Genomic DNA, 24,337 nt, shown 5'->3' with positions numbered 1-24,337 from the left:
TTAAAATAAAAGGGTTCATTGTTCATTCAGTATTGTTGTAATTGTCATGATTGCAAATACATATAAAAATCGGCCGATTAATCGGCATCGGCTTTTTTTGGTCCACCAATAATCGGTATCAGCGTTGAAAAATCATAATCAGTCGACCTCTAGTATACAGTAGGCCTACACATTTAATTGTTCTGCAAGACAAACATATATCTCCACTCCTTTCCTTTCCCAAAGGACTAGCGTAATGGAAATAACCAGACAGGCATTTCAACACGTTTAATCTGCCCTGCCTTGGCTGGTTTTATGGGGTTCCATTGGCGGCTTTCAAGCTTCTATTCTGCCAGCCTCACCCATCTATCCATCCCTCATACACATGCATCACTTTCTCAGTTAACTCACCCTTCCTTCTTTCCCCCACCCAACCCCAAAACAATCACAGCAGACAGGGACTTGGTCCCTCTATCCACCCCTTCCAATCCACACTCCACCCATCCATCCGCCACACACGCCCAGGACACGGAGGCCTGATGGGCTTAGCAGATGCTGGCTGCAGGAGGCAGGCTGCTAGGTTCTAGGGCTCAGAGCAGTGGCAGGGGCTCCTGTCTGACATGCTACCCAGCCCAGGACCACAGCTGCTGGGTTCGTGGTGGAACAAAAGTTGGCTTACCAACCCCCACAGACAGACTGCAGTGCAGACAGACAGACAGGGACCCACCTGGGGAAATCCCGTCACAGCTCAAGACCCCTGTGGTCGGGAGCCAACAGCTAAAAAGACAGAAAAGGCTTTGTGTGGCTAGGAAAGCTGTGGTTTGTGTGGAGTGAGTTGGGGTTTCAGTGAAGTGGACGGTATGCGAGAGAAGGTGTGTGTGATGTGTGTGTGTGTCCTCACCACAGTTCAGTTCCTCGGCGGTGAGTGTGGCCACAGATCGTCCCTGCAGTCGGCTGGGGTAGTCACAGGTGGCAGCAGCCTGGGCGTTGCCTGACTCAGCATACTGCTTCAACAGGTCAGCCAGCCACAGCAGCTCACAGTCACAGTTCAGCGTGTTAGAGTCCAGACGTCTGCACACACCACACACACACACAGAAAGAGAGAGAGAGAGAGAGAGAGAGAGAGAAAGAGAGAGATTATTACAGTATCACTCACCATGGAGAACAAATAAAAGTCTGTCATTATTTATGTTATTATTTATGACCTGTTTGTCATATGCTGATTTCTGTGTATCCTGCGCCTGCGAGTCTTTAGATGTGTGCATGTTCTACTCTTCCTCAGTATAACTCACCATCTCTTAAATACAGTGTATGCAGAAGACCACATTATCACACATCAATACAGGACTATTAACTGTACATCATACAATACAGATCACACTGCTACCAGTCCTGTGTTATTACAGTAGTATGGGTAAACAGTATGAGTCTGTCTGTCTGTCTGGTGTCAGTTAGTGGGCTGAGACTGACTGGGCGGTAGTGTAAATCCTCTCTGGCGGCCTCCCAGTGTGGACCAACACTGGCCAAACAAAGACATGCACACACACAATCACACACACACACCAGCCATGTCATACAAATAGGCCGAGCTCCGAGCTCTGGCAGCTGGCTGACTTCCTTTTTATAATTTATTCTACCAGTAGGTCTCTTCAGGTTTCAGAGAGATTTGTACATTCCAGGAGACAGTAATAATCTCATTTAATCTGATCCCACTCTGAACATCCTCCAAAATTGAGTGCTGCAATAATCAGAGGGAAATATTGTTTTTGAATCCAGTTCCTTCATCGGCCTGCCAGTTCTCCTGTCTGTCTACTGTACCCCTCAGCCACAGAATACTGGCTCTGGATCTAACACATCCTGGAAGTCAGTCTTGTTGAAAAGAGCGAGAAAACAATAGGGGAAGGCCAAACTCTGATCCTAATTAACTGCCAGGTCTTCGTTCACAGACAGGCATGGCTCTGTCAGTACCATTTATCTCCCTCACAGTCCTAGACCAGGGGTATTCAAATCTTACCCTGGGATGTCCGGAGTACTGCTGGTTTTCTGTTCTACCTAATAATCAATTGCACCCACCTGGTGTCCCGGGTCCAAATCAGTCACTGATTAGAGGGAAGAATTAAAAAAAAGCAATGGAACTGGCATTGAGGTCCTTTAATTTGAGGGGCCTAGACAGAGTGGCGTTCTGCTGAAATATGGCTCGTATTCTCCCCCCTGACCCCTCTGTGTAATGGGAGTCAAATGTTGGCGGATACACATTGTCAGAAAATGCGTATCTACCACAGCTGCCCTGTTCATGCACGTTATCAGTGAACTTACAGCCTCTTCATGGACTGGAGATGGGAAAAGGTCCCCAGCACGAGATGGGTGATTCTGTTGTTGTGCAAAAACCTGCAGAGGCAAAGAGACAGAGACAGACACAGATAATGTCATAGTTAATTATGAACTTCATGCTGCGTGTAATTTGTACATTTGATACACTGTTTAGTAGGTTGACAGGGTTTGACCTCTAAAGGGATTAAAGGAAAACTCCATCCAAAAACTATTTTGGTATTTCTTTAATTCGTCTATTATTGAAATAGTCCCAAATTGTTTTGTACGTCAGCAATCAAGTTTTCAAGATCCAAAGACAGAAATACAGACGGTATGATATATTTCGCATCATATGATACAAAATGCACCATATCGGCTGTATTTCTGTATTTTTAAAGTTATATACGCTACTGTTCAAAAGTTTGGGATCACTTAGAAATGTCCTTGTTTTGAAAGAAAACAATTTTTTTTTACCATTAAAATAACATCAAATTGATCAGAAATACAGTGTAGACATTGTTAATGTTGTAAATGACTATTGTAGCTGGAAACGGCAGATTTTTTATGGAATATCTACATAGGCATACAGAGGCCCATTATCAGCAACCATTCCAATGGCACGTTGTGTTAGCTAATCCGAGTTTACCATTTTAAAAGGCTAATTGATCATTAGAAAACCCTTTTGCAATTATGTTAGCACAGCTGAAAACTGCTGTGCTGATTAAAGAAGCAATTAAACTGGCCTTCTTTAGGCTAGTTGAGCATCTGGAACATCAGCATTTGTGGGTTCGATTACAGGCTCAAAATGGACAGAAACAAATAACTTTCTTCTGAAACTCGTCAGTCTATTCTTGTTCTGAGAAATGAAGGCTATTCCATGTGAGAAATTACCAAGAAACTGAAGATCTCGTACAACGCTGTGTACTACTCCCTTCACAGAACAGCACAAACTGTCTTTAACCAGAATAGAAAGAGGAGTGGGAGGCCCCGGTGCACAACTGAGCAAGAGGACAAGTACATTAGAGTGTCTAGTTTGAGAAACAGATGCCTCACAAGTCCTCAACTGGCAGCTTCATTAAATAGTACCCGCAAAATAACAGTCTCAACGTCAGCCGTGAAGAGCCGACTCCGGGATGCTGGCCTTCTAGGCAGAGTTGCAAAGAAAAGCCATAGCTCAGACTGGCCAATAAAAAGGAAACATTAAGATGGGCAAAAGAACACAGACACTGGACAGAGGAAGACTGGCAAAAAGTGTTATGGACAGACAAATCTAAGGTTGAGGTGTTCGGATCACAAAGAAGAACATTCGTGAGACGCAGAAAAAAATGAAAAGATGCTGGAGTGCTTGACGCCATATGTCAAGCATAGTGGAGGCAATGTGATGGTCTGGGGGTGCTTTGGTGGTGGTAAAGTGGGAGATTTGTACAGGGTAAAAAGGATCTTGAAGAAGGAAGGCAATCACTCCATTTTGCAACTCCATGCCATACCCTGTGGACGGCGCTTAATTGGAGCCAATTTCCTCCTACAACAGGACAATGACCCAAAGCACAACACTAAAGTATGCAAGAACTATTTATGGGAAAGGCAGTCAGCTGGTATTTTGTCTATAATGGAGTGGCCAGCACAGTTACTGGATCTCAACCCTATTGAGCTATTGTGGCAGCAGCTTGACCGTATGGTACGTAAGAAGTGCTCATCAAGCCAATCCAACTTGTAGGAGGTGCTTCAGGAAGCATGGGGTGAAATATCTTCAGAATACCTCAACAAATTGACTAGAATGCCAAAGGTCTTTAAGGCTGTAATTGCTGCAAATGGAGGATTCTTTGACGAAAGCAAAGTTTGAAGGATACAATTATTTTATCAATTAAAAATCATTTTTTATAACTTTTTTTATAAGTCAACGTCTTGACTATATTTCCTATTCATTTTGCAAATAATTTCATGTATGTTTTCATGGAAAACAAGGACATTTCTAAGTGACCCCAAACTTTTGAATGGTAGTGTATCTTGAAAACTTGATTGCTGACATACAAAACATTTTTGGAAATATATCAACATTGTACTAATGAAACAAATACCAAAAGATTTTACTTTATGTATGCATATTTCCAATAGAATATTTCCTATGTCACAGTGTAAACAAACACATAAAGTTAGTGACTCATGAGGAATGTGCATATATTGTACATGGATTACTTGAGATTTCTACTTTGACATTCATTGAAGATATCGCTTACAGCATCAGTCCCTTTGATGTAGGCCTGCAGGCTAGTGTTGGGAGCCATATTTAAATGTTTTTGGAAGACTGCCATTTGACCATTTTATATTATTTTTTATCTGGGATAAGAAATATGATCAGTTCCCCATTCATGACAAACTATCAAGGCTCCGTGACATGACCCCTTTCGTCAAAACCATCCAACGATCTTAAACAAAGATTCTGGATTCGTTTATTGAAAACAGATTAAATATGAATAAATACAGCTATAGAAATATTTTCCCCAAACGCCAACAAACCTTCACTTTTGTTAGCGACAGTGGCGACCCGTCATTCAGGGCAGGTGGGGCATTAATACGAGTCGCATACCAGTTTGCAAACAATGTACAAAATTTACAAATAAATATATATCATTGACTTAATAAAGCTGCATACAAACATGGTCTCTTTTTGTTTTCTTGAGTAAGGCAGCTCCAAAATTCTGGTGTTTCAGCCTAGCTCAGTGCTTTCTGTGGTGGTGGGGCAAGCCAGCAGCAAATAGGAGCGTTGCGTCGTTATTGGCTCAGTGTTCTGTCATTCATGGGGAAACTATGTCACCAGTCCTTAGTAAGGGTAGACATCGAAAATTCTAGCCCTCTGGGTCCTGCCATATAGTTACATTAGTAGTGCCCTTCCAAGAAGGCTCAAGGTCATTGACCACAGATGAAGTAAAATCACGTTATATGTACAGTAGCTTTGATTGGACTGATCATGTCAACATCTTACTTTCAAAGTCTTAGCTAGCAGTTATCATCATGAATCAAGTCGACAATCTCCTGGCAAATCCTTTTAATCCTTGTCATATGATTACAAATAATGAAGATAAACTATAGATAAAATGCATCGGTGCTCATCGGCCATTGGACATAAACATTACCCAACAAGTAGGAAATCGCAAATTCAACAATGAGTGGTTTGGAAGGAATTGGTGACAGTGGCAAACCGCAAGCATTGCAACTGGGAAGTCGGGAATAAACAAGTTCAGACGTGGAAAATACATTTCGAACGGTCATCCAACTCGGAATTGTAAATCTTTCACTCCATTGTGCTGGAAAGAAAGCTCTGCTGTTGGGACAGTTTTATGTAGGCCCTAACAGTTTGTGGGCACCGCTTGTTGCCGTTATAGTGCAATTAATGTATTGTTTAGTACTGTGTTGTTTAGTGGCTTTGCTGACTTTGCCCCACCAAGATTTACATGCTAAAATCGCCACTGATTAGCGATCACTGTAAATCAAAAGAAACAACACATTTTTTTCCTTCTTATTCTTCTCTTTCAATCCACAGGAGATAGATGCATCTTTCAGACTTCTGTTGGTCACAAACAAGTGAGACTGGACATTCAGTTGTCATGGAAATCTTCCCATACAAACGTTCCAAAATAAATGCATCTGGGAATTTCTTCCCCTTTCCAGCTGTGTGCAGGCGGCTCCTTTTCTGGGGAGGGTTGGGAACGTGTGTGGCGGGATTCCAGGGGTAGCCCGTAAACACGGAGCGATGGATACTGAAGGAGGAATTCAGATTGGATCCAACACTCCCACATCTGGTGTGAGAGCGTGAAAACAGCCGGCCGGTGAGCCATCCATCCGCACGGTAGAAGGTTGAGTCCAGGTCCCGTGGGGTCTTAAGGTTCTGACATAGTTCACTGAGTCTACTGTTACTTCAATAAGAACGTTTTTTCATATTGGTCCCTTATTTCCCTGGTGCAATTTTCTCAGATCCCACCTATCTGTTACGATCGTTAACAAGGACGGACCAAGCGTGATTTGAGTTCCACATCTTTATTCAAAGTGAAACTACCAAAAAACATATAACCAACAACGAAAACGTGACCTCAGTGGTGCTACATGCACAGACACAAAACAGTATCCCACAACCCAGGTGGGAACAATGGAGAACTTAAGTATGATCCCCAATTAGAGACAACGAACATCAGCTGCCTCTAATTGGGAACCATACCAAGAGCACCAACATAGAAATGAAAAGACTAGAACACCCCCTAGTCACGCCCTGACCTACAACACCATAGAGAACCAAGAGCTCTCTATGGTCAGGGCGTGACACTATGTTAGGTGTCAGGAGAGTTGATATCTCTCCAGACAAAAGGCACAGGTGTTATCAGTGGACTCTTTGGCCCTGCAGGATAACTCTAGCTGACCTGGGCTCTTAACTTCTGTCCTACATAGCACATAGAGATCTGATGGGTCAGTGAATAAGAAACACACACATAACCCTGAAGTTGTGGTTTTGAGCCATCTAAGAATTATTTTGAGTAGGGCCCTGATTTTTTTACTGACCACATGTCAGGAACCTGAGTTTGAAGTGTTTGGAAAAGCACCAGACAGAGAGTAAGTGAGAGTTCTGGGCAAACACAGCCAAACATACGCTGGGCACATTTATTCCTGTGCAGTCTGTCCTCATAGCATTTCTCTTGCTACTTACCCCAGACAGACAGGCAACCAGCTGTAAAAAAGGTCCACAGACCTCAAGTGACTTGTTGAAGAGATTAGCTGTCCATTGTTACACGAAGGCACCCCAGAACATTGAAAGGTCATCTAAGGGTCGTGCTGCTTTGAAACCCCCCCTGTAAGTCCAGCTTTCTGCTAAACACATTAGGGCTCTGTCAGTTGCGGACACTGCATCCTATTCACAGTGGATCATGTAGGCCATTTCATGGGGTTTAAAGTCTATTTCCCAGAATGTTTACGTTGTGAAGTCTGGTCTGCACTCAGTGCCCTCTGGAATAAGTTAGCTCAGGTAGAGACTTTGACAAGCATGTACATGCCACAACAAATCCTTAAATCATATAATTTGGAGAGTTATGTCCAATTGTTTGCTCAAAATGCATCGCCCCGTTCATTTAGACAAATGTGCACTTTAAACTAAGAATGTAACTTGCAATTGTACGATAGAGTGAAAGGTGAAAAGTGGAGATAGTGGACTTACAGGCGTTCAAGCTTTGGGAGTTGGGTGAAGGATTCTGGTTCCAAGGACTCAATGTTGTTGAAGTGCAGGTACCTGGAAAAGTGCAGAGCATCGGCACAGCACAGTAACACCACATTAGGATGATCATTTAGACTAGATGGACATGTTTTCACAGTAGGCCACAGAAATGAAATAATGACATTTTAACTGGCAGTTTCAGTACATTCCAATAGGTTTCATGATGCCTTCCAAGAACCCCTTAACCTGTCCATTACATAACCTGTTAAAATACAATCCTGTATTTTCAGGGATACTTTAAGTCATAATTCAGACGAGAAGGTATTTGCACTAGGCCTATATGTATCCCTACCAGACAGTTAATATTGAGCGTCTGTAAACTCTATCCCTATAGGCTAACTTTCTGATGGAATGGTCCATCTGCGGATACAGCCAGTTATTCAATGGAATGCAACTATGATTGATGCCGGAGCACCTTTGAGTTAAAAGAGACAAAACTCAGAACTAATAGTAATAAACATACAGTAAGGCTAGGACAATGACATATGCAAACCAATTACTCACTGTACAGTAACTGTTAGGTTCCGTAACATGTATGTTTATTAAACAGACAAAGCAACAGTCAAAGCAAGCAAAGGTTAAGCAAAGTTGCACTGATCAGCAATAAAAAAACGGGTAATCTCGAGCAACAGTGGATATAGTACAGCATCCATTTACTACACTATGAATGCATTAAGACTTTGACTTCAAAATAAAAGAGATAGATGAGGGTGTTGTCTGAAAAATGGAATTCTTCCCTCATCAGAGTGTAGAGGACGTTAAAGCAGGCCAGAGGATGTTCAAGGACAACAGAACATTGAACAGCCAAGAGGAATTACATAGACAACCGTATTTCATGTCTGAGAGAGGGAGGGGAGAGATGGAGAGGGACAGAGAGAGAGAGAGAGAGAGAGAGAGAGAGAGAGAGAGAGAGAGGAGAGAGAGACAGAGAGAGACAGAGAGAGAGAGAGAGAGAGAGAGACAGAGAGAGAGAGAGAGAGGGCGAGAGAGAGAGAGAGAGAGAGAGAGAGAGAGGGAGAGGGAGATAATATTGATTTTGTTGTCACCCCTTGGCAACAACTAACAGTGAACTTGGCAACAGACTAGCCTTATAACCTTTAATTGATGTATGTAAGTCATAGGCCCGTTGATTTATTTTACCTCACAATTACAATTAAAGCACATTTTATGCCAGTAAACAGGGTAATAGAACAAAGTGTAATAAGACCATTATTATATTTTTATTTAAATTTTACCCCCTTTTTCTCCCCAATTTCAATCTTGACTGATCGCTGCAACTCCCCAACGGGCTCGGGAGGCGAAGGTCGAGTCATGCGTCCTCCGAAACATGACCCGCCAAACCACGCTTCTTAACACCCGCCCGCTTAACCCAGAAGCCAGCCGCACCAATGTGTCAGAGGAAACGCCGTTCCACTGACGAGCGAGGTCAGCCTAAAGGAGTCGCTAGAGCGCGATGAGCCAAGTAGAGCCCCCCCCGTCCAAACCCTCCCCTAACCCGGACAACGCTGGGCCAATTGTGCGCCGTCCTATGGGACTCTAGATCACGGCCGGTTGTGACACAGCCTGGGATCGAACCCAGTTCTGTAGTGACGCCTCTAGCACTGCGATGCATTACGGAGGCCCGTAAATAAGATATTTCAAGCACCAAATTGAGATTTATTGTGACAAGGAACTATTGTTTACATATGTTAGAGAGGGGCAGAAACATGCTTTGTGTACATGTTCTAATCCAAGATACATTGCTTATGTTCTGTAGTCGCTTTGACGTTAAATTAGTATTTGGACACAGGTAGCCCGTTTGTGAATTGAATATGGTCGACAACAAGCGAGCCAACATGCTTGGGAAATTCTCTCATTTAAATAGCAGGGGAGCTTGGTATATTAAATACAAGACTGGCAGTACTTTAAAGAAACGTTAATTCCCCCAACTCCAACATACAGCTTGCATAGCATAGTTGTAGCCCAACAGAATAGCAGAGGGCCATTAAAGTGAATGCAAGTCTGGCTCAGAACTTGTCACCCACACATAAAATCCTTCATTACTGTATCAAAACTCAAACCAGCTGCAGGGCAAAGAGCCTGGACTTTGATTTGGTTTCGCTTAATGAATAGCCATTTGTTCAGTGTGCATGCATGTCGTTATGCAGCGACAAACAGCCACAAGGCCTTCTCCTAGGTTCAACCACCCAAATTGGCTGTGAGGAGAAAGATGCATGTCAGACATTTTTGTTTGGGGGTAGTTTAGAGGAACAATTGCCTTCATGGAGGACACTGTCATGACTTTCCAAATATTGTGTTCAGTATCCACCCCATATTAAATGATGTCAGTGTAATTGTCTTCCATTGACATATGAAGCCCCATTGTTGCGATATATATTTTCCCAGAAGGGTTAGGGTTAACCAACAATAACAATCTCACTAAACTCAGCATTTGGCAACAGTTGCATCACCAAATAATTTCTTGTTGAAAGAATTGTTTAACTATTGGCTTACTAAAAGAAGGCAATTTCAGTTCATGGCATTGGTGGTTTAAACACAATTTACTAGTCTGCATGGACAGCTTGCTTTGTTGTAGGTTCTGTATGAGCCTTGGCCTCCAACACACACTTAACATTTACCAAACACAATAAAACCGTTACATCAACAAACAGAACAAAAATCTGAAATGAATCTAATTTCTGGGATGATATGAACATATTCAAGTCATTGAGACAACATGCAACTGGGAAAAGATGTTAGAAATGTAGAAATCACATTGATAGCTTAAGGTCACATGGACATTAATACAGATTTGAGGCATCCTTTCTCATACCGATACTGAAGGTATGTCTCGTAGACATAACAAGACCATGCAATAGGCACATGGTGACCTCTATCACTCTGCTTGGGAAATGCGTGGGGGCCCTCTGCGAAACAACAGAACTAGCGCATAACACAACTAGACGGACAATGACAAGTAAGGTCAAGGGTGAGACAAGCAGTCAGCGTACAGTACAGTAGTGTGACTCCAGGGAGGAAGACAGACACACAGGGCCCTTTTCAGACTTGAGGTACGTTGATTTAACATGAACTTACTGTAAGTTATTAACTTAAGTCCACGCTAAGCGTACTTATCTCAAGTCCGAATGGGGCCCACAGTGAAGGGCAAGCTGTGCAGCATGGCATGCGGCAAGCAGGAGCTGTACATGGGAAGCTAAGGCCTGCTTGAGTCTGCATCTGCTTAGCTACAGTAGTGAGTGGGCAGGGCAGGGCAGGGTAGGGCAGGGCATCTCATGCTGTATTTTTACGCACTAGGACCAGGTAACGCACATCTGTTGTCGTGGCAACAAGGCATGCTACTCCTGCAGGGGTTCATAGTGTCAGCGCCACATACAAGGGTGGGTGCACACACGGCATGCATAGTGGCGGTATGACACCGTGGGGTGGGGGTCCGGACAGACGGACAATCAGATATAAAGGAGCAGAGGGGAAGGGGAGGAAAGAGGGCGAATAGGAGGAAGAGGAGGACGAGTAGCTGGTCACTTACAGTTGCTCTAGAGAGACAAGTCCCTTAAATGCTTGTCTGTCAATTGATTGGATTTCATTCTTGTACAAATAGCTGAAAGGAGAAATAATCAGTAATATTAGTCAAAAACACAGGGGATCAAATGAATTCTCTCTAGTACCTAACACAAGTCCCTACTTTTGCATTTCAATATATTATTTATACTGTAAATTATACATTTCTCACTGTAAATTTGCTCATATTCTACAGTTCTATGTTAACTTATCTTTTTGTTGTATAAATGTATGTAAACTTTGGGGAAATTCCTCAGTTTCTGTATGTTCCTTATTTCCAGCAGCATCACATCACCAAGTCAAATTCTGGGTATTCCTAAATGTACTCTGTGATTCTGATTCTGGGTATGCCTAAATGTACTCTGTGATCCTGATTCTGGGTATGCCTAAATGTACTCTGTGATCCTGATTCTGGGTATGCCTAAATGTACTCTGTGATCCTGATTCTGGGTATGCCTAAATGTACTCTGTGATTCTGATTCTGGGTATGCCTAAATGTACTCTGTGATCCTGATTCTGGGTATGCCTAAATGTACTCTGTGATCCTGATTCTGGGTATGCCTAAATGTACTCTGTGATCCTGATTCTGGGTATGCCTAAATGTACTCTGTGATTCTGATTCTGGGTATGCCTAAATGTACTCTGTGATTCTGATTCTGACAATGAAAGAATGACTTAGTTGAATGGCCCAGTTACTGTACGAAAGGAGCTATCATAAAACCAACTTCATGGGATCAATGTTTTGAAATACTATTTTGACAGTGAGAATGTCCATCCACTCAGGTATCACAATAAATGAACATGAGCTATATCACTGCATGATTGGTTGATCATTAGGGACAGATTCCATTAACTAGACGACAAATGTAAAGCAACTGACACAATATGCAGAGCAGAGAAAAACGTAAAATCTGTCAAAGCTGTCAAAAACAGAACACGCATCATAACTTGCATAACATACATGTACAAAAAGTTGACAAAACATAATGAAAAAAAAATAATACATAAATTCTGAGAAGATGGAATATATGACAGAGGGTTGGTGGGACCCTCAGAGTTCCGTGAAGACTTCCACAAAAGAGCACCATGTCTCAAGTAATGTAATGCTGTATAGCATCACTATGACGTTCCAGAACATTTTTAAATGTAAGCTTTATATTTAACTAGGCAAGTCAGTTAAGAACAAATTCTTGTTCACGGGGAACAGTGTTTTAACTGCCTTGTTCAGGGGCAGAACGACAGATTTTGTTTTACCTTGTCATCTCGAAGATTCGATCCAGCAACCTTTCGGGTTACTGGCCCAACGCTCTAACCACTAGGTTACCTACATCTAAAGACAAACATCACATGACATGTCTGTATTTTCCCTCCCTCTAACGTGAGAGAGATATGACACTAGAATAGCAATGGCTTAGGGCAATCTTCCCTTTCATCTTCTACTCATCTCCAGTTACTTTACAGCGATGGGTAGAGTCGATGAGAGATTCCCATTTGCTCTCAGCAAATATGACGCAACGTGAGCCTATGGAAAAAGAAACAGCTCCGCTCTCTCTATCTTCCTCTATCAGGGATATCTTTTCACTCTCTGGTGTTTGTCAAGTTGATCCTATGTGACAGTGATGATCGTCAAAGACAGTGCGGTCTAATGCACTGCACTCACAGACAGGCATCCAGTGATGTTGACGGAGGCTGAGCTGAGGGTTAGCCAGCACAGGAGATTGGAAACATCCTGGGGGGGGGGGGGGGGGGGGGGGGGGGAATGAACTGGGAGCAATCTTCTCTGTCAAACACACACATGGCTTCTCATTTATCGCATACCCAGTACAATAGATGCTGCTCTAGGCTCTTACGTAATCAACACATGAAGGGCATTTCTTGACAGTGTGAAAGGCATTTGATGACATGTCAAAGATATCCAGACAGCATATCTTCCTTACTAAACTTTACATGTCAACAAGGGTGTTGAGGCAAATTGAACACTGATCTTGTCAAACAGACTTCAGCTGAGTAGACTTACTGTTATTGGTGAAATTGAAAGCACCATGCTGCTCCACAGCTAAAAAACGGTGGACTTGTTGCCGTAAGACTATAGAGTCTGAATATTCAGCTTAACTCAGAGAGTTAGTTTACAGGCAGCCTGAGGACATTGAGGCTGACTGTAGCTAAAGCCGAACACCCAGAAGCATATGTACGTGTGTGTGTGTGTGTGTGTGTGTGTGTGTGTGTGTGTGTGTGTGTGTGTGTGTGTGTGTGTGTGTGTGTGTGTGTGTGTGTGTGTGTGTGTGTGTGTGTGTGTGTGCATGTGTGTGGGTGGGTGGGTGGGCTTGTATTGCTATCCTCATGGGTATCGGAAATCCCCAAATGTCCCCACAAGGTTAGTAAAAAAAAGGACAATTCCCAGGTCCCCACCAGGACAAAGGTTGTTTTAGACTTAGGGGTTGTTTGGTCCCCACAAGGACAGTAAAACATATGCTGTGTGTGTGTGTGTGTGTGTGTGTCTGTGAGAGAGAGAGAGAGAGAGAGAGAGAGAGAGAGAGAGAGAGAGACGAGGCATGGAAGTGTGGGGTCTGCGTGGGAAACCGGATGGAGTCGGGAGCTGTAGGGTCGACTTTCGAGGGGGAGGGGACTGAGGCCTTTTACTTGAATAACCCCAAAGCCTCTGTGGCCTCGTCCTTATACAGTTCAATGAGAACTCAACTGACCCGCCATTTTAGTCCAACTGAACACCCACAAACATGTGTTGTGAAACTGTACGAGGGACACAAAGAGAGATGTTATTCCTCACCGCCAATGATAGAATACTGAGAAGAACCCAAGGCCTGTAATGTATTCTCGGTCCGTAATCTCTGACTATCTAATGAAATGTCTAACTATGCAACCTGACCCAATGCCAGGGTAAAACTCAATCAGAGCGTCACCAACAAAAATAACAGCAACAGGAAAGACAACAAACCACAACAGGAGATTTGGATTTAGATCATAGATAAGTAGGGCCCTGAGTGCTTCCTGACCATGTGACCTGACTAGGAAGAAAGTCAAGAGCCCTGGTTAGGCTATAGCCTAAAGGTCACATAGGAGATAGACTGGGGATAAGGTGATGTGGTAGTCTAGTGTCCTTCCTAGAGGGTGTTCTTGTACATCAAGCTGCCTCCCACTACTAGTGCTGATCCATTAACTGTAATTTCGGTTATTTTTCAGTTTTCAAACAACTAATTGACCGATGTCGGTTAAATTATTTGAATTCCAATTTGTTTGTTTTTTCCCCTGTGAGCTCCATGGGCACATTGTACTGTTTCTCTAGAGATAAATCAGACCCATCCTGAACTGTGCGATGTTGTAGTTTCCAACAAGCCAAAATTCTACTAAATTTTGCACCTAAAACATGGTAATTAACTACAATGACCATAACCCATTGCGCATCTACTTGTCCGGTCTGTGTTTCTTCTAAGAATGTGAAATTGTGTGAGGATATACAGAGAGCAGCTGTTGCTTCGTGATGTATCTCTACCCGAAAATACATGATCTAAGCGATTGATAGTTGGTATTCAGCATTCATAAAAGTATGCTTAATTTACTTTGAAGAACTACAAAATCGTGATTTTGTCAGACAGCATAGGCAGCAGCTCTATAGAGATGAGATGATGACTTGGAATGAAATAATAAAACAAATGTAATATACTGAAATACTGAAATATTTTACTAAAGTAAAGTCATGTGAATAAATGATGGATAATAAGTGTAAACAGTAATGGACAGTCACTACCATCATAGGACTTTTATTCATTGTTTTTTTTTCTGTGCTGTTACAGTATTCAACACACATAACGTGAAACCGAAATCGAAAACCGTGATTATTTTTGAATAATCGAACCAAAACCAAACCGACCTCAAAAAGCACAAATCGCTCAGCAATATACACTACAGAAACAAGGAGAGACTCCTGCTCCTATGAATCATTCCGGCTGGCAAAAGCCAAGGCTACTTAGAATACATAAGACGGTCAGGAAAGACTTCTGGCATTAGTCATTATCACAAACCATATTCCCGTAACACTAGACCCTTTGACCGAAAGCTGAACTTTAAAGGGGCTGTACAGACTTCTGTCAGGTCGTACAGTGGAGGGGACGTGAAAGACCTCAGGGAGGGGGCTTTACTGGGGCCTACGGGAGGTAGAGGGACACTCCCCCAGGCTATGATGGCAGGGTGAGAGGTGCAGGGTTAAAGGGGTGATCACAAGGGCATGGTCAGTGTGCTGGCCTCAGATTATCTATACTTTAAAGGGACAGGGCCTTATAATTAAAACTAGACAAACGACCATGGGAATCACCCACGCTACGCTGCAGTTACAGCATTCAGAGAAGTGTGTGTGTGTGTGTGTGTGTGTGTGTGTGTGTGTGTGTGTGTGTGTGTGTGTGTGTGTGTGTGTGTGTGTGTGTGTGTGTGTGTGTGTGTGTGTGTGTGTGTGTCTGAAGTTATTCTCATGCATTTATCCATCACATGATAATCAGCTACGAGTAAAGACAAAAAACAGGGATCTGCAGAACAGCCCAAAAAAATCAAATCAAGTTTTGTACAGTTCAACCATTCCAACGCCTACAGTGAGCCTGGTGGGCTGAAGGTCTGCGTTATCTAACCCAGGGGTGAAAGGAGGAGATGAGAAGGTTCATGGAGGGGAAGATGAGACTGAGTAGGTGGAGAGACTAGAGAGACAGACATTTCAGAAATACTTACCGCATGTGAATGTAAACACAGCCATTGCTTCCACCACAACTGACGGGTGCTGGGGTTATAATGGGGAGTGACTAACAAAGATTATCTGATTTGCCATTTGATAAATATAATATATACAGTTGAAGTCGGAAGTTTACATACACTTAGGTGGGAGTCATTAAAACTCGTTTTTCAACAAATTTCTTGTTAACAAACTACAGTTTTGGCAAGTCGGTTAGGACATCTACTTTGTGCATGACACAAGTCATTTTTCCAACAATTGTTTACAGACAGATTATTTCACTTATAATTCACTGTATCACAATTCCAGTGGGTCAGAAGTTTACATATACTAAGTTGACTGTGCCTTTAAACAGCTTGGAAAATTCCAGAAAATGATGTTAAAGCTTAAGAAGCTTCTGATAGGCTAATTGACATCATTTGAGTCAATTGGAGGTGTACCTGTGGATGTATTTCAAGGCCTACCTTCAAACTCAGTACCTCTTTGCTTGACATCATGGGAAAATAAAAAGAAATCAGCCAAGACCTCAGAAAAAAAATTGTAGCCCTCCACAAGTCTGGTTCATCACGCCTGAAGGTACCACATTCATCTGTACAATCAATAGTACGCAAGTATAAACACCATGGGACCACGCAGCCGTCATACCGCTCAGGAAGGAGACGCGTTCTGTCTCCTGTTTGGCCCTAATGACCATCGTTATGTTTGGAGGAAAAAGGGGGAGGCTTGCAAGCAGAAAAACATAATCCCAACCGTGAAGCACGGGGGTGGCAGCATCATGTATTGGGGGTGCTTTGCTGCAGGAGGGACTGGTGCACTTCACAAAATAGATGGCATCATGAGGTAGGAAAATTAAGTGGATATATTGAAGCAACATCTCAAGACATCAGTCAGGAAGTTAAAGCTTGGTCGCAAATGGGTCTTCCAAATGGACAATGACCCCAAGCATACTTCCAAAGTTGTGGCAAAATGGCTTAAAAGGACAACAAAGTCAAGGTATTGGAGTGGCCATCACAAAGCCCTGACCTCAATCCTATAGAAAATCTGTGGGCAGAACTGAAAAAGCATGTGCGAGCAAGGAGGCCTACAAACCTGACTCAGTTACACCAGCTCTGTCAGGAGGAATGGGCCAAAATTCACCCAACTTACTGTGGGAAGCTTGTTGTAGGCTACCCGAAATGTTTGACCCAAGTTAAACAATTTAAAGACAATGCTACCAAATACTAATTGAGTGTATGTAAACTTCTGACCCACTGGGAATGTGATGAAAGAAATAAATGCTGAAATAAATAATTCTCTCTACTATTATTCTGACATTTCGCATTCTTAAAATAAAGTGGTGATCCTAACTATTTTTACTTTGATTAAATGTCAGGAATTGTGAAAAACGGAGTTTAAATGTATTTGGCTAAGGTGTATGTAAACTTCTGACTTCAACTGTATCTACCTCTATCGATCCAGTACCCTGCACATTGTAAATATGGTACTGGAACTGACCCTGTATATAGTATGCTTACTTACTTTGTCTTGCTCTTCTTATTTTTATTTATTGTGTGTTTTTGTTCTCTTTTTAGTATTACATTGTTATTGATTACTGCATTGTTGGGGTTAGCGCTTGCAAGAAAGGCATTTCACTGTACTTTTACATGTGACATTAAAACTTTCAACTAAACCATACTGCAGCAACCCAAGGCTATGTGTTGCCTGACTGCTGCTCAAGCCCACCTCTGTTCTCCTCATTGCCTTCAGGTCACCACGCGGAGACAGATAAGTACAGAAGATTAGACAATGGGGGTTCTTTTCTTGTCTTACTTCATTTCATTTACCACAGTAACACACTTGTCCTGTTCTGACTAAGCAATGTAGCAACGTCCAATTTACAGCCACATAGTGTGTTTTAGTTTCGTTTCGAGACAGAAGTTCGAGACAGGTTTCGCCATGCTTTATCATCAGCCGACGAGGAACAGGGTGAAACTTAAACAAAAACTCTTTGACCAATTGGGCCTGTCAGAGAAAATGGCTGCCACACTGTTTCAATGAAACCAATCGATCAATGACTTGGCATTCAGAAGAGAATAACATTGACATAAAAGCACAACAACTCACAGATATTTGAGGTTTTCCAGGTCTTCAAAGGTTCCTCTGGGAATCCGTCTGATATGGTTGTTGTTGAGGAGGCTGTAAAGTCAAGAGAATGGCCATTATTTGAAAGACCTCCCAATGGAGTATTACACTTACACAAAGTGAATCCATACAGACTAGTAGAAACAAGTTGAAAATGGTCCATGCTGGCATACTATTTTGTCAAGATCTAATGCTCGGCCAATGCCAGTCTAAACAGAGTTCAACTTTCCAGAGTACATAATATAGTTCAGATCCCTGGCACATTGTAGCTGTTCTATAGAGCATCTGGTTCGAATCCTACACACTTTTTGTTTTGCATTTCTGATGGCTGCCAGATCTATGGGGTAGAATCTGGACAAGGATCAATAATGGCTATCAGAGACTTTCTGCAACACGACAAAATCCTTTTCCAATAAAGGCGATCCCTCAACTTAGTGCCATAGAAACGGGAATTAATGCAGAAAAGTCTGTTTTGGAAAGCAGAACATTAATTGGGCAGAACATGCCTCTTCACCTCGCTCTTTTGCCTAAAAACATTTGGCCTCAATTGGCTTCTTTTGAACATTTTGGTGATGGATGCTGTCCCAGGGGCATTGCACCCTGCCTTGGATTTTTCTTTCAACTTAAAAACTGATGAACTCTACAGACACTATTGTATAATCGATGTTCAGAGTGACAGCTAGACACAGTCTGTCACAGACTGAAGCAGAAAAATACAGGCAGTAGGCCCTCCAGTCTTTCCTTCATGTAGGAGCCAGACATCTATTTCAGTCTGCCTGAGACACTAATATTGAACTGTCTACCCAGTTGAAAGACCGGCAAGCTTTAGATTCTGTGTTATTTTTCAGTCTATGAGACAGCGGTTGAAGCCGTGAAGAGTTCTCTATGAAATATGGAGCTCCATAGACTACATGGCTATCCGGTCGGTCTGATACCGTAGGAAAATCTCATCTGGTCTCTCTCTGTCTTAACATTCCCAGGCCCTACCTTTCTCCATGGACAGCTCTTCATATTCATACACTAGCCTCATTGGCTGATCCCTGCCACATGGCTGACTGTAGGCTAGCAGGGCTGGGCCATGATAGATGGCTGGGAGAGTGAAGGGGAAAAATAAATTCCACCCAGATTATGAGGTGACCTACATGTGTGAAAAAACAGCAGAATAGAGAGCAAGAATCTGCCACTCAGTGTTCACGTGTGTGGACTGAATGACTGGCTGCAGGACATTCCAGGGACCACTAACGATGTGACGTGTTTCTGAGTCTTGGGACAAAAGATAAACAAAGAGAACTGGGTGTTTATGGGAAGAGATGTGGCTTACAGAAGTAGTTGACTCCTGATACATGGCGATTACATAAGTGTGTATGCTCTGTTAAAATGCATTTGCAGTGAGTTCTCCGGTAACCAATTCAATTACACTCTTTTCAATTGCTGAGTGTGTAGGGGAATAGACAATGGAGGGAGGAAGGAGGGAGACTTACAGTGTGTTGAGGTTCTTTAGACCTTTGAAGGAGCCAGACTGTAAGTCCTTGATTTTGTTGAACCTCAGGTCTCTATGGAGGGAAAAACAGGAAACACAGTCGTGAACAACATTGAGACAATCGAGTCTGTCCAACCAATCATCAACATGGAAAAGTTTTTACTGGCTGATGGCTATGAGGAAACAGGCTGATACAATGACTACAATATACTTCAGTATATTCCATGTGTATCCAAACCCCTTAGGAATCTCCACTAACAGTGTTTATTATAAAGCATGAATGATAACCACATTATTCGTATCACAGGAATGCCATTCATGAATGTGTTATAACGGGGATTGGTTTACTTAACATTGCCCTAAAGCTAACAATGATGAGATTTGTCATGGCTGTCAGGGAGACGAGGGAGTTTAGTAGCCTATCACTTTACCTGACCCTCTCACTATAAAGTGATGAAATCATGTCATGACACTAACCACTCATGTCCATTATGACAAATAACTTATCCTGATAGGCCTCTAACACTTCACTAAAACACTATTTGGTTTGTAACTAAAAGAGGAAGGTAGGCCATAATAGGGTAAAGTACTTATTTTCAAACTACGTATGGCATTTAGAGCTAGACACACGTTGTCTCATTCAGCGAAATGGGAACATTTCTAAACAATGAAGTTATGCTTGTGGTACTTAGCCTCTTAAGTAATTTGACCTTCGACTGAGTAATTTGCCAAATGTATTTTCATAAGACGGAGAGAGAAAACGCTCTGTAAGTGGAACCAGCTATCCATATGAAGGACATACTGAGGGGTACAAGAGAGAAGTGAGAGTCTGTTGCTGCTTCCTTGAAATTATTCCTATTTTCCTGTCATTACATTACATTGTCATACAAGTCACTGCCCTCAGACGGGCCATAATTGGGTGTTTAGAACAAAGAGCAGATAGCCTTGCTGCAAAACCCTAACAACAATGACCATAACAACCCAGTCCAGAAGACAGAGTCCAGTCACAGTAACAGAGGCAAAACAAGATGGTGTTTCACCTGTCTTTGTGATGTCTCCACCCCCCTCCAGGTGTCGCCCATCTTCCACATTATCCCCTGTGTATTTATGCCTGTGTTCTCTGTTTGTCTGTTGCCAGTTTGTCTTGTTTGTCAAGTCAACCAGCATTTTTGTGTCTCAGCTCCTGATTTTCCCAGCCTCTCTTTTTCTCGTCCTCCTGGTTCTGACCCTTGCCTGTCCTGACTCTGAGCCCGCATGCCTGACCACTCTGCCTGACCCTGAGCCTGCCTGCCGACCTGTACCTTTGCCCCACCTCTGGATTATTGATCTCTGCCTACCCTGAGAATGCATGCCATCCGGTACCGTTGCCCCACCTCTGGTTTATTGACCCCTGCCTGCCTTGACCTGTCTATTGCCTGCCCCTGTTGGATTATTAAACCATTGTTAATTCGAAGTTGTCTGAATCTGGGTCTTATCTTCATACCTGATAGTTGGAGACACAACACAGATATCCTTTATCTCTAAATGTAGGAGATGGAATGCTAAATCAATCCCCCAGCTACCCACATTCAACCATGTGTAATAGAAATCACTCATCAGCTACTCTGTAATGACCTTAACATTCACTGACTGACTCCAGGTCACAATACGCCCACATGCTTCACTAACAGATTAATTCCAATGACACCTTCTCTAAGTGTTACTGAGTGGGTAACTGGGAGTAAAGTCAAATGATTGGGATAGAACACTGATGAAGGATTCCAAGCATTCAAACGGTCTTTCTACTTTGTCAGTAAAGATGCGAGTTCAGTAATAAAGCCTCTCTTGAAAAAGCCAAATATAAAAAACTATCGGCCCATATCGAATCTTCCATTCCTCTCCAAAAATTTTGAAAAAGCTGTTGCGCAGCAACTCACTGCCTTCCTAAAGACAAACAATGTATACGAAACACTTCAGTCTTGTTTTAGACCCCATCATAGCACTGAGACTGCACTTGTGAAGGTGGTAAATGACCTTTTAATGGCATCAGACTGAGGCTCTGCATCTGTCCTCATGCTCCTAGATCTTAGTGCTGCTTTTGATACCATCGATCACCACATTCTTTTGGAGAAATTGGAAACGCAAATTGGTCTACACGGACAAGTTCTGGCCTGGTTTAGATCTTATCTGTCGGAAAGATATCAGTTTGTCTCTGTGAATGGTTTGTCCTCTGACAAATCAACTGTAAATTTCGGTGTTCCTCAAGGTTCCGTTTTAGGACCACTATTGTTTTCACTATATATTTTACCTCTTGGGGATGTCAATCGAAAACATAATGTTAAATTTCACTGCTATGCGGATGACACACAGCTGTACATTTCAATGAAACATGGTGAACCCCAAAATTGCCCTCGCTAGAAGCCTGTGTTTCAGACATGAGGAAGTGGATGGCTGCAAACTTTCTACTTTTAAACTCGGACAAAACACAGATGCTTGTTCTAGATCCCAAGAAACAAAGAGATCTTCTGTTGAATCTGACAATTAATCTTGATGGTTGCACACTCGTCTCAAATAAAACTGTGAAGGACCTCGGCGTTACTCTGGACCCTGATCTCTCTTTTGAAGAACATATCAAGACTGTTTCAAAGACAGCTTTTTTCCATCTACATAACATTGCAAAAATCGGAAACTTTCTGTCCAAAGATAATGCAGAAAAATTAATCCATGCTTTTGTTACGTCTAGGTTGGACTACTGCAATGCTCTACTTCCCGGAGGAGTGTGTGTGCTTTGAGACTGAGCGCTGCAGCAGGCAGCTGAGTCATGTGAGTGAGAGGAGACAGAGCAGGACCGTGCACTCTGTGACAACTTTTTACCAGGTGTAGGTAGACTATTTAGATTGTCACTACAGAGACACCTATTTTCAAACCCTTTTTCCATAAAACATATTAACGCGCTAGAACTGATGTGTGCCAAGAAATAACGGGGTCAACAGGAAAACGACTTTATGTGTTCTAGAGCGCATTAGATACATTTGCTCCGAGGTGGTTTAAACTGCATTCTAATATCGTCTTGTTTATAGAAAACCGTATGAAGCAAAGGGTTTTACGCATGCTCAGTTCTTGGGTCTCGAGCGCAGATGTTATCGGGAAAAGTCCACAATGAAAATGACATTAAATGTGGAGAATGATACATTTGCATCTGTTGGCCATCGATTAGCCTATTAATTTATATACAGTGAGGGAAAAAAGTATTTGATCCCCTGCTGATTTTGTACATTTGCCCACTGACAAAGAAATGATCAGTCCATAATTTTAATGGTAGGTTTATTTGAACAGTGAGAAACAGAATAACAACAACAAAAATCGAGAAAAATGCATGTCAAAAATTTTAGAAAATGATTTGCATTTTAATGAGGGAAATAAGTATTTGTCCCCTCTGCAAAACATGACTTAGTACTTGGTGGCAAAACCCTTGTTGGCAATCACAGAGGTCAGACGTTTCTTGTAGTTGGCAACCAGGTTTGCACACATCTCAGGAGGGATTTTGTCCCACTCCTCTTTGCAGATCTTCTCCAAATCATTAAGGTTTCGAGGCTGACGTTTGGCAACTCGAACATTCAGCTCCCTCCACAGATTTTCTATGGGATTAAGGTCTGGAGACTGGCTAGGCCACTCCAGGACCTTAATGTGCTTCTTCTTGAGCCACTCCTTTGTTGCCTTGGCCGTGTGTTTTGGGTCATTGTCATGCTGGAATACCCATCCACGACCCATTTTCAATGCCCTAGCTGAGGGAAGGAGGTTCTCACCCAAGATTTGACAGTACATGGCCCCGTCCATCGTCTCTTTGATGCAGTGAAGTTGTCCTGTCTCCTTAGCAGATAAACACCCCCAAACCATAATGTTTCCACCTCCATGTTTGACGGTGGGGATGGTGTTCTTGGGGTCATAGGTAGCAATCCTCCTCCTCCTCCAAACACGGCGAGTTGAGTTGATGCCAAAGAGCACCAATTTGGTCTCATCTGACCACAACACTTCCCCCAGTTGTCCTCTGAATAATTCAGATGTTCATTGGAAAACTTCAGACGGGCATGTATATGTGCTTTCTTGAGCAGGGGGACCTTGTGGGCGCTGCAGGATTTCAGTCCTTCACGGCGTAGTGTGTTACCAATTGTTTTCTTGGTGACTATGGTCCCAGCTGCCTTGAGATCATTGACAAGATCCTCCCGTATAGTTCTGGGCTGATTCCTCACCGTTCTCATGATCATTGCAACTCCACGAGGTGAGATCTTGCATGGAGCCCCAGGCCGAGGGAGATTGACAGTTCTTTTGTGTTTCTTCCATTTGTGAATAATCGCACCAACTGTTGTCACCTTCTCACCAAGCTGCTTGGCGATGGTCTTGTAGCCCATTCCAGCCTTGTGTAGGTCTACAATCTTGTCCCTGACATCCTTGGAGAGCTCTTTGGTCTTGGCCAAGGTGGAGAGTTTGGAATCTGATTGATTGATTGCCTCTGTGGACAGGTGTCTTTTATACAGGTAACAAGCTGAGATTAGGAGCACTCCCTTTAAGAGTGTGCTCCTAATCTCAGCTCGTTACCTGTATAAAAGACACCTGGGAGACAGAAATCTTTCTGATTGAGAGGGGGTCAAATACTTATTTCCCTCATTAAAATGCAAATCAATTTATAACATTTTTTACATGCATTTTTCTGGATTTTTTTGTTGTTATTCTGTCTCTCACTGTTGAAATAAACCTACCATTAAAATTATAGACTGATCATTTCTTTGTCAGTTGGCAAACATACAAAATCAGCAGGGGATCAAATACAATAATTTTTTTTAAATATTGGGAATATTTCTAATGCAATGTATGATTTTAGATGTCCCCAAGATGGCGGCTATCTGTATAGCCTAGTGTATTT

At 42.6% G+C, this 24,337-nt stretch overlaps 1 protein-coding gene across 2 annotated transcripts in view; it reads right to left on the bottom strand.

Annotated features, from left to right (window-relative positions):
- Positions 1 to 24,337, bottom strand: part of pxdn (peroxidasin) — a 76,874-nt gene that overhangs the window by 32,460 nt on the left and 20,077 nt on the right. The window contains exons 2-7 of one of the 2 annotated variants that reach the window (XM_029713827.1): positions 19,439 to 19,510; positions 17,940 to 18,011; positions 11,073 to 11,144; positions 7,490 to 7,561; positions 2,296 to 2,367; positions 881 to 1,050 (exon numbers count right to left, since the gene is read on the bottom strand). In XM_029713827.1, coding sequence (XP_029569687.1) covers positions 881 to 1,050; positions 2,296 to 2,367; positions 7,490 to 7,561; positions 11,073 to 11,144; positions 17,940 to 18,011; positions 19,439 to 19,510 — 530 coding nt within the window. The remainder of the gene's footprint in view (positions 1 to 880; positions 1,051 to 2,295; positions 2,368 to 7,489; positions 7,562 to 11,072; positions 11,145 to 17,939; positions 18,012 to 19,438; positions 19,511 to 24,337) is intronic. The other variant, XM_029713828.1, reaches the window with a different exon arrangement.

Source organism: Salmo trutta, chromosome 25 (assembly GCF_901001165.1).
Source record: "Salmo trutta chromosome 25, fSalTru1.1, whole genome shotgun sequence".
NCBI lineage: Eukaryota > Metazoa > Chordata > Actinopteri > Salmoniformes > Salmonidae > Salmo > Salmo trutta.
The sequence above is the reverse complement of the archived record's forward strand: the minus strand, read 5'-3'. Positions and strand labels throughout refer to the sequence as shown.